This window comes from Cryptomeria japonica, chromosome 7, assembly GCF_030272615.1.
Source record: "Cryptomeria japonica chromosome 7, Sugi_1.0, whole genome shotgun sequence".
In the NCBI taxonomy this organism is placed as follows: domain Eukaryota; kingdom Viridiplantae; phylum Streptophyta; class Pinopsida; order Cupressales; family Cupressaceae; genus Cryptomeria; species Cryptomeria japonica.
The window spans coordinates 445,979,754-445,991,725 of NC_081411.1; the positions used below are offsets into that span (position 1 = coordinate 445,979,754).

Genomic DNA, 11,972 nt, shown 5'->3' on the forward strand with positions numbered 1-11,972 from the left:
TTTCAAAGATCGAATAAATTGAACTCGAAATTCTAAGTAAAAATGCCATCTTGGACGTCAAAAATGAGGTCTTGGATGTAAAAAACAAGAAGTGTGAGGTCTAGAATGAGATCGCTCCTGTCCCTCACCAAGGGACCAGAGCGATCTTGTTAATAGCCATTATTTTTCATGATTGGGCGCCAAATATCCTTCAAATTACATTAAATGCCAGATTCGATAAAACCTTGAAATATTTTTGGCATTTAATAAAAGCGCATGGTATTTAATAATTAATTTTGAGCCTAAAAAATCAATTTTTTTAATTATAAAGGCATTTAAAATTAATTATTATTATTATTTAAAAATAAATAAAATAAAATTGGAGCGCTTGGGGTATTATTTAATGTTTTTATCAAGTCGGCCTCTTCTTTTATTAATTTTTATTTATCTTTTGGCCTATTTTTCCAAGTCGGCCCATGGGAATAAAATGGTGAGCGCTCTATATATTTGAGGCATGTTTTTCATTATTCAAATCATTCACTCATCATTTCAAGTGCAATTTGGAAGAGCAATTTGAGGAGCGAATTTCTACCAGGAGTGGAGACTAAGAAGGGCGAAATTCATCTTGAAGGCTATTGGAGAGGCGTATTTCTTGCTAGATTGGAGGATAATTTCTAGATTTTTGAAGACATTTGAAGGCGAATTTCCAGATTTTTGAAGAGGAAGGTGGAGTTCTTTTCCAAGCTAAAGGGGGCGCATTTTGCTAAAGGGAGTCTTGATCTACATTTTGCCTAGTGAATTCTCCTATTTTTGCATCATTTTTTTAGAATTAATTCCCAAGTGGAGGTATGGCGTAATCACCTTGGCACCATTTTTGAAGATTTAAATTTTGCTTTGAAAATCCTAAATTAGGAAATAATAACTCAAGGTTTATCATGAAGTTTCCTAATTAAAATCTTGAATCTTCCTTTTAAAGTTTAATTTTTTAGATTTCAAGATATATTACTAATTTTGAAATGTTGTGTAGGTATCAAGATGGCGACTCCAAGCTCGAAAGATCTACAAGTCGGAAGACTCTCCTCAAGGACGATCAAGCAAGGACAAGGACGATCAAGCGAGGACAAGGATGACCTTCTTCGATCCAGCCTAGCATCGACAAGGACGACCTTCTTTGGACTAACGTCATCAAGGGCGACCTCTTCCAATCCAGCATTCCAAGGCGAGGTACATCATCATCCTGCAAATCAAGGACACAAGAAGTTAGAACAAGGGTTCGTTGAGGAAGCAAATAGTTCCAGATGAATTAATTAAAGCTGGTTTCTCAACAACATCAAGTTGAATATTTACCAAGTTACAAGTGTCAGACGAGGTGTCATCCCAGTCATCGCTCATCCAGTCAGTGTGGTCCACCTCAGCATTTCCAGATTCAATGTACCTAACTCATGGAAGGTGGCACAAACTTCTATGTACCTACCCTGGCTATTCATTGGTCGAATTTTCTAGAGAGGACATGTGTCCAAGCAATACAATTTTATCATTGGTCAAGCATTAAATGTTATGTAATGGTTGTAACAAACCCTAATTAGGGTTTTCATTGTAAAATCTTGGCCATTGATCTCGAATTGATCTAAGCCATCGAATTGTATTGAGGGCACTATATAAGCCCTGGCATTTCATTTTGTAAAGAGGGATAGTTAGAGTTAGAATATAGTTAGAAGCAGTTGGAAGTATTAGAATAGCAATTAGAGTAGAGTAGAGAGAGAAGGCAAAGATTGTTGCCAAGATGTTGTTGTAAAAGACTTGTAACTTCATTGAAGAAATGGTGAAATTTATGGGTCGATTCGACAATTTGCATGGTCTTTATACTTCTCATGTTTGATTTTATGATTAGATGAGTGGAAGAAATGTGCTTGATTGATGGTGAAATTCGTATATCCATACTACTAGCAGTTTGTTGATTGCAGACTTGCCTTGCGTAGTCAACTGGAATCATTCAGCTTAAGCTTAACTTCAATTGTCGCTTCTTCATCGATATGCATCAACCTGATGGTGTCTATGCCTGCAGTGATGATTTGAACATCATAAAGCTTTCCTTCGAAGATCGCACTAACCTTGTGGAGATGTTCCTATGATGTCAAAACAAGACTTAGTTAGAATTTCATCAAAGATCATTCATTGCTCTTACATTCTTAGTGTTAGGATTAGATCCTTTCCTCGCCCTCATCTTTTTTCCTTTTTTCAAATCTAAGCTAGTGAAAATCCTGTGTTCCAGCAATATTCAAAGCAAATCAGAAGTTCAGGCATCAAATGTAAGTCCCCTTGTGATTCCAGCAAATCACATCATACCACAGAGAGCTTATCCACACGTAGAGACCCTACATACAAGAACCTTGAAGTCATCCCGATTGATCCTTTTCACGACATCTTCAGCATTCAGAGGCTTTACTCAAGAGAGGATAAGGTACCTTTAGGTATTTTATTCTGTGTTTGATAGTGTACAAAATACACGTCAACAGTACCATCCTTCACCAACACTATAGAAGAAGCAAAGGGGCTAAAGCTAGGTCTGATAAACCCCATATCCAATAACTCCCGAATAGTCTTCTCTATTTCATCCTTAAATGCCTTAGGATGACAATATGGAGTTGTGATGACGGGCTTAGCACACTCCTCTAGCTCTATCACATGCTCAAAACCACGATTAGGTCTCCCAAGAGGAATATCACCAAAAACAACACCATGCTTATCCAACATTGTCTGGATATCAATATTGAATGGTTGCTCATCAGGAGAAGGTGTCTTGGACGAAATGTAACACTGTGTCGCCTAAGTAACATTACTAAGTCTGAAAAGAGACTCCATCCTGTGTGTTGAGACTACCATAGGTCCACCATTAGAAAGAGCCTTCAGAACCACCTTCTTGCCATCTGCCATAAACTCCAACTCCATCCTCCCGAAATCCTAAACATATCTACCAAGTGGCTATAGCCACTCGATGCCAAGCACTGCGTCAATCTCACCAAGAACAACAACATAGAAGTCATCGGTCAAAGTATAGTCACCCATCTGTATACTTAGTTGTGGGACCCTCCTGGTGCACCTCATAGCAAAGCCATCTGCCACTGTCACACTAAAACCAAGAAAGTCCTTAGCCTGCAAACCACGCCTAGCAACCAGTCCCTCATCAATAAAATTGTGTGTAGCACCATTGTCCACTAGGCAAGTCACACGTTGTCCCTTAATCACTCCTTTCAACCGAAAGGGATGAATCTTGGGGACACCTGAGAGATTAGCAATAGTGACCTTGGAAGTACCCAAAGGCTCATCTTTTCCAAGATCAATCTGTGGAACCTCAGGTTCATCCACAACATGGCTGCCCTCAAAATTTGTATCCTACACCTGCTCATCATCCACATCAAAATAGACCTCAATGAGATGCACTTTGCCTTTCCCAAGACATCTGTGTCTCGGCTCGCAAGGCTCCTTACATGAAAAACAAAGTTTTTTCCTCCTCAACTCATTACGAGTCAACTGATCCATCCTAGGAGGAGATGGTGCACTTTTAAGTTATGTAGAAGATCTCTAAAAAGGTTTAGAGCCTCTAGAAAACTTCTTATCTGATTGATAAGAAATGGGTGGTAGTGTAGTCTCAAGGTCTAGGGTAGTCTGAATAGCCTCCTAAAGGGTCCTAGGCTTAAGAGCCTTGACCAAACCCCGTAACCTATCATGTAGTTCCTCTATGAATAACATCACCACGCATCTATCCAGCATATCAGGAACCATAACAACAATACGTTGAAACTCATTGATGTAAGTTTCAACATGTCCAGTCTGTCTCAATAGTGCAAGATCTCTATAGTACAATTCTACATCCTTACAGTCAAATCTAGCAATCAACCACTCAGTAAACTCAATATAAGAATGTATAAGTCCATGGTTTTGGGTGACCAAACCATGGTGCCACAAATCATAAGCCACGCCCTCTAGATGTAACACTGCAAACTGTATGGCCTCATCCTCACGCATCGACTTAAGTGACAGGTAAATATCTAATTTGTGCACCCAGGCATGTGCACTGATCTTCCCATTGCCATCAAAAGGAGATAAGGTAATCTTACTAGTAGCTCGCTTAAGATCACTATTCTGCTACTGTCTAGGCCATCTGTCATTACCGTTCCTCATATTGTCCCTGCACTGCATACAGTACTGGTGTAAAGGGAAGGCATTTCTAACATGTTTTGTGAGGCATGCCCACTCCTTAGTAGCCACCATAACCATGTCTTGAAATGCAACGCCCTCCAGTGGGTCTACTTGTGGTGGCTTATCTCTAGGAAGGAAACGAGGCTGCATGGGTTTGTCCACTGTCCGAGTATGAGCCTTGTCACGCCTAGGTGAGATAGATGCGCTACCCAATGATGAAGGAGCCCTATTGTTGGCACAACTCGCTGCAGCAGAAATTGACTTGCCATGTTTGTCACACCTATCTCTGTGACGATTCAAGTCCAATCTATCCAGAGTATCCTGAAGTCTATCTAGCGCCTGCACAATCCTAGCTTGTGAATTAGCCAAAGTCCTCAATAGCTCATCAAGATCTGGACGGTTCTATCTCTTCTCCTGGCGAGGGCTATGATTAACATCAGGAATGTCACCCATCTCAAAATCCAAGTGTCCCTGTGCTCTTCTACGTGTATAGTATTTGTAAGGTTTGGTGCTTCTCGGATGCATAGAGGACCCTCAAGCTGGCAGGATCATGCTCTGATACCATTGAAAAATCCCCAACCGGATTGTACTGAAATTTTTCTGATTTTAATGTTGTTGATTGAAGGTTTAGGATTGTTTTTTGAGGTTTTATGCTTACGTTTAGTGCCAATGTTTGCATAGGGTTTTATTGTGAATAGGTGATAGGAAGCAACGTTTTGAACCATAAAATGCAGAAATATAATCGACTGGTAGTTAAATTCAAAATTCTGATTTTGAGATAGCAATACAATAACTTTCAGATTCAAGGAAACTAGTTCACCAAAGCAACAAAGTGCATACGCCTATCCTGGAGAGGGTTTATTGATGAATTTGGGAAAAGGAGTACTGTCTATGAGCTCCCAGCTGTTGCAGGAGGCCCCAATTAGTTTTATTTGATCCAACAATAATTACCAAAAACAATTCCTGGAGATCTACTGAATTCCACGTCTGGTTCCCAAGCTGGATTATTCCATCTACTAACAAATCAACAATCTGAATGAAGAATATGCTCTTGTCGCCTACTGAAATTATTAAAATACTGCCCTGAAGTGCTGCACATGAGATTTGCCTAAGAATTATGCCATCAATTGGCTGGATTGAACAAGATTGGCACCCAAGTGACTGCAAAGTGGTATGGCTGCCTTGGAAGAGTGTACGGCTCGCTTAGGAATTGCAAATGCAGCCTTGTGAAGATCAAAACCCCTTCCAAATCTACAATCAAATCTGTAATTCGCTGAATTATGTGTTCTTTGTAGCACCAATAAGAATTCTGAGTGAATTCCTCTCCTATGGATTGGGGTTTCGTCCAATACACTTGCCTTGAAGGAGTTTTCGTTCCTAGAAGACTCAAAAGCTGCTGAAAATCACCTCCAGAGCTCAATTCTTCAACTTGTGATGTAAAAATGCAATCATAGATGCCAAAATGAATGCTCCTCTTGTTACTTTATAGCCCCTTAACCCTAAACCTACCTTTTAGGGTTCTCATGCCTTAATTAAAATGAAATTTATTTAATAATTATTCCCCTAGCAAGTTCGGCCAACTTGAGGGTCTAATTTGTCATTGAGGTTGGCCACTTTTTAAAAACAACTTATGCCTAGGGGGGGTGCCATGGGGTTGCTTTTATGTTTTATTATTACTTTATAACTTGACCACCCTAAAGTCACTTTAATTAACTTTTTTCTATTTTTAGAAAAAGTGACTATATTAAAATAACATTGTATTCTCAAATAATAACACTTCCTAGTGCTGAAGTGTCAAGTATAGGACCCCACGTGCCAGCACTGTCATCTTCTATTCACTGAATTCGCCCACGGAGATGGATATCAAGCAAATCTCTGTAACTGAGTGATCAACTAGGAAAGAGGGGACATTACATGACATGAATCCAGTTTTAGCAAGATAGGAACTCATATGAGAGTGTGTCATACTTTTGAGTTCATCAAAAATCCAAGAGAGCTGAACTTTGCAAGGATTATAAACATAGATGCGGAAAAACATTTTCCTTAATGAATAATTGTAGACATGGAAGGTATAGAATAAAAGGGAGCAGCCAATGGGTTACGAAAAGATGCCATTCGCGTACTAAATATGTCATGAACAATCTTGCTTATGTCTGCTCAATCCAAGATAATCTGCAGGAGGAAGAAAACAAAAAGACAATGAATGTATGAAAGTATAATGATAAAAAATCTCATTAAGAACCAACCAGCAAATCACTAACGGTTTCAAATGAATTTCAGAGCAAAGAATCGTAAATGGAAACAAAATTTCAGCAGGCATATTCGACAGAAGCTAAATGTCCAACTACTCCAGCAACTTGTTGACTATAGTTTATCCCTTGATGACAACCATTTTTATATCATGCTATTTTGAATTAGATAATTGGCAGCTTTCAGCTAAAGCATAATTAGATAAGTTAATTCGTCGGACTAAACAGTTTTCTTGTTTGTATTCACTATTCATAATGTCAATGGAATACCACTAATATGGTATTTAATACAACTAGAAACTCCTCATTATGCATTGAAAATTGAAATTGATTATAACCTTCATTAGTTGCCTTGCATAGTAGCCATCGAGTCGACTTCACTTCCCTCATACCACACTCAGCAAGAAAAAAATTAAACATTCCATGGCAATACAAAAAATGCCGGACTAACAACAGACAGAAAATAAGGCTTGATGTATATTCAATAATCAACTGTCATTTTTGCCCAATTCAATGCTCTGTTGCCTGAGAAAAATAGTTAACATCACATTCAAAGTGGACAGCAGAAATGGAAGACAGAGAACATAATATGGCAGAAATTCTCTCCATGAAGCTTAAGGATCAAAGTTACAAATGAACAATGAAACTTCCATGATATAAAACTTGCATTCATTTCCTTGTAAGTTCAGTGTCTTTCCATGTGAAACCACTATAGAAATCTCTGCTAACCTTCAAGGTTATACAAGTCATAAACAACGTAGTATATCATATATGGTCTATACTTGCTAGATCAGACAAGAAAGAATGAAACATATATTCGTACTTAACTTTGAGCTGTAACTTTCCTTAAAAATTCTGTTGAAAGGACGCATAAGGAGCTTACATTCTGTATTCTATATGAATAGTTGAAATTTCCTGTATTTTTAAAATATTCCCTATTTTTCTATTGCTGTCTCATGCCATCTCCTAAAAGAAGGCCTCCCATCCCAACTGTCCTGGAAATGTGTCCCATTATCCCTTGCCGTGCCCATCCCAGAAACTCATGGAACATAGATAAAGAAAGACTTGTATGAATATGCTTTGTAAATTATCCCACTAGCTATATAGAATAAAAGTGTTTATCCCACATGCAGGGAAGTGGTGATTGTACAGGGTCATTATATAATAATATATAGTAGTGCTTAGGTGAAGGAGGACATATGAAAGAGTATTGTATTATGGGATCTTGATATGGAGATATAATGTGGAGTGGATTTTTATAGAAGAGGCATTGTACAGTGTTTCCCTACGTTAAGGGCTTACTCCATTTCTGAGTATGTTGGTTATTAGGGCATTTTGGCTCAAAACATCTTTTGTGTTATCTGATATCTATTGTATTCAGTATATTATTTTGCATATTTTGCCCACAACAGTTATTATGTTTATTTTGAACAATGGCAAGTGTACATAAAACAGCAACATGTGGTTCAATGCCACTGCTGATAATCAAAACCTACATTTCGCTGATCTAGTTTATTCAACAATTCTGATATTTCATTTGCCCTTGACCATATATTAATTTATTTCATCCGAAGGTATACCATATGAAAGACAAATACTCATTGTTTGCACTGTACACACCACTTCGAGTTCCAATTCTCTATGGAACTCCACAAAACTCAGAAATATAAGACTTTGATAGATTCTCATTCAACAAAGTGGGCTGTATATAAGATCATTAGAGTTCAGGAGGCAACATAAAAGTTATTGGAAAATGCGTTTTAACTTTTGTCCTGATTTCCATTATTTTTGACAGAAGTTTGTATGGGAAGATGGATTAAGTTGAATGGACCCACAAATTTCCCTCCACAAACACAAGGAGAAACTAAAGTTTTAGACAGAAGATTGTTGATCTATTTAGAGAGTTTAACCAAAGAATAGTCAAAAATATGTGATGATATTCTTCCTTACATGCAATATTGTTACATAGAGCAGTCCATGGCTTCACATCCATCTTCGTTTTAGGCAATGCTTGGGTTTTTTGGTCTCGCACACCATTTGACTTCAATTTTCAAGGCATCTGTGAAGAAGAATCAACTAAGCAAGATATTGGCTGTCCCAAGGCAATCAAATTTATGGAGAATGTTTAGAAGGCCTGTAAACAGGTAGAAGACTTGTTGCAACAAGCACAAATGCAAACATTAGCAAGAAAGTACCAAATATTAAACCAAGCAGTTAGCTGACATGATACTGTGAGCTACATCAGAAATTTGATTAGATAATCAGTAAGGTCCACAGACTTGGGCTTTGTAGTAATCAAGCATTCATGAAGGAAAATTGCAGATGAAAATATGGTAGTCTTCCAAACATACCCAACACTTCCCCATTCTCCTCTCTGGCTCTCCTTTCGCCCTAATATTATAGCATATCAGTAGCAAGCCGAGAAGAAGAATCAATCACTATTATATCTCGAGTTTGGATGTCTCTAAGCCCAGCTAATTAGGATTTTGGCAAGTTAATTTGTATGAGATTCCTCCAGGTCATTTTCCTTTCCAAAGGAGGATGCTACCCATGAACCGTATTTATTCTTATTCTTTGTTATTTTCTGCTGATTTCTACTGATTTGTTGTATGCAGTGTGGTTAAATTATGAAGAAGGGACCTATTTTATATTATAAATTAGGGAAGATGTGTTACAGCAGCTTTCAGAAAAAAACTTGCTCAATATCTGTCTATATCACAGAATACCAAAGGAATCTTCTTATTTTTTTCTACTAAACATTTATGGTGCATGATTATGACTACGTCAAATGTTATAGCCAAGGTTACCAGGAGACTTGTATGGTACTGTTATGGGAGATTGATACTCATACCAGTACGTTTATTTTTGAAAGATAGGAGACGGGGGTACTTGGAGATGCCATTTTTTTAATATAATTTATTAATTTGCATAGTTGCAGGGAGACTGCTATAACTTAATAAGCTATCTCGGATATCCCTAGTTGCATGAAAACATACAGTTGGCAAGTGAAAATAAGCTTGTGCAATGGAAATGGTGGGAAATAAACTCGCACAATAGGCAAACAGGGATGAAAATGATATCATGTCCCACAATTCAGATAATTTTTTCTGTTTTTTGTCTTAGGCAAAAGTTTCCTGAATTTCAAAACGTCTCTGGTTTGGGAAACGCGTCCCAGTCCCCAAGACATGTTCGGGGGTTTGGAGATGTATCTCTCCGCAACTATGGTTATGGCTATTTAAATGAAAAATCCTAGAATGTAAAGTCAAACCAGTGGTTGAAAACTTGCCTCCTATAATGGAGCAGACTTATGTGGTTTATAACTTTATACAAATTATGGACCAGAGTTATGATTGAGAGAATTTTCAGGAATGGCCTGTGAAATACATTCATATGGCTTTTGATAATTTTGGTGCCTAGAATGGAGGCATGCATAGTCACTTTTCTATCGGTTTGACATCTACACACTTTTCTCTCTTCTTTTATGTTCCAAATGTTGTTTATGATGTGACAGACACCCATATACCATTTCAAAGTGTTATGGCATATGCATGATCTAGATTGATGAATAATATTGTGAGATGATCGTTGTAAAATTTGATAGTGCAATAATTTTATAATATGTTAAAACACACATTATCACCAAATTCGATTTATTACAATTCCTGCATAGGACATGGTTGCATAGAGAGGAAATCTATAAATTATCCATCTTAGGGTAATACATGAGAAATTTGAGACAACTCTGAAGTGGTGAAGATGCTATGAGGAATACGTGATGTGAACAAAAAGTTCTATGTAATTGTGGTGTTCATGCTACCTCTGTTTTCCGGTTCATTCTCATCACAAGATGTGGTGGCAACGCATACTTATTGTTTGACATGGGAACCAACAATATTCATAATAAAAGATACTGGTCATAGACAACTACTTCAGAAGAAAACTATTTGCAATTTTCTGAGAATATGGAAAACCGTTATTGCTGTAACAATATGTATCTGTATAAACTTCTTAAGGTTCATGCTCATTTTCAAGTAACTTGATGACATTAGAATAATCTTTTTCATACAATCTTGAAATGTGTGTATAACTATGTATGGAATATGTATTAAAAACTTATCTAATTTAATTTGCATATAAGTTTGATGTCATAGATCACCATTGTGTCTGGTCAATGTGGGAAGTTTAACAGTTATTATCCTCGAATAAACCTTAATCACAAGCTTCGTAATGCAAATGGATATGTTTTTTTTATGTGATTCAGATATTTTCAGGATGACTCTCATTGATCAAACTCTCGTCCTCTATGCATATATTTTTTATCATGTTCTGAGAAATGCATGTGGTAGTTATAGTAAGACTTTGTGGTATCCTTAAGATTCAGACTGTGCAAGAGGAACACCATGGCTTCTATTGTTTCCATGCTTGTCTCCTACATTCAATTTAATGTTTTGTCTTTACTATTTGGCAGGTACGCAACACGGGAAGTTGGATGGAAATAGGTAACAGCATAAGCCATTTTGGTATTATGAGCGCTCAGGTTGTCTTTATTCTCCTCCTTTTTGCTATCACAAATATATATACAAAAGATATTCAAACAGGTCTGTCATCTCATAAAGAAGTTTAGCCTTACCTCATGATTGTAAAGCAGTTTTAATGGTTCTTTAAATGGGATTCTCAAGAATTGTCTTAAGCCCCCAACACCAAGCATTTGCTACTGGAAACTGCGTCGGTTTGATTTCAGATGTCCTATGAAGAATTTTTTAATTTTGACCTTTAGTCCAGAGGGAAGATACAATTAAATTCTAGCGAAGGCAAAGTAATCATTCATAAAGTAAGCGGGAATTTCATATTGGTAGAGCGAGGTTCTGTGAAGTGGTCACTAGAAAAATTTGTTGTCTCCTAAAGTGAAAATCGGGTTTTCTTTGCTTCTGCATCTCCTCCTAGCCCAACAACGCATTTGACAAAGTTCCTTGGGAGCATAGAGAATTTAAAATTTCAGAACTGTTGATACGACACTCATCATGCTGGCTGAAGTGGTATTGGTAACAGCCCGAGCTTTATTAACATTACAATTCTTCTTGTAATGCACATTTCAATTAATTGACGGGCTTTCTGTTTTCTACCCAAATATCCTTAACATTGTCTGAATTGCTTTAATAATCTATAATGCTTCTGAGTTACGTTTATAAATCATTTGAACGGGAAGTCCATTCTCAACTAACAATGTTACAAGTCTGCATGTGTACCTAAACATGATTTCGAGAAATCAGAAAACAAATCTCAGCTACATGCTTGTTAGGAATCGAATTAAAAAATACAGAAAACGTTATTATAGAATGCAAATTATAATGCAATTACAAATCATCTTAATATGAAGTCCAGTTTCAACTGAGTGTTACAAGTCTGCATATAAAATTAAGCATGAATTCTAAAATCAGAAAACAAATCTCAGCCACATACTTGTTAGGAATCAAGCCAGAGATTTACCAGAAAAATAATACAAGAAACACAGATCAAGTTGCTAGAGGGTATGATTCGAATTAG

At 37.2% G+C, this 11,972-nt stretch overlaps 1 protein-coding gene across 3 annotated transcripts in view; it reads left to right on the forward strand.

Moving 5' to 3' along the window:
• Positions 1-11,550, forward strand: part of LOC131030393 (GPI ethanolamine phosphate transferase 1) — a 246,115-nt gene extending 234,565 nt beyond the window's left edge. The window contains exon 18 of one of the 3 annotated variants that reach the window (XM_057961198.2): positions 1,007-1,273. In XM_057961198.2, coding sequence (XP_057817181.2) covers positions 1,007-1,129 — 123 coding nt within the window. In that variant the 3' untranslated portion in view covers positions 1,130-1,273. Of the gene's footprint in view, positions 1-1,006; positions 1,274-9,360; positions 9,952-10,896 lie in introns of those variants that run through there. The other 2 variants (XM_057961200.2, XM_057961197.2) reach the window with 2 other exon arrangements.
• Positions 11,551-11,972: the final 422 nt, after the last annotated feature.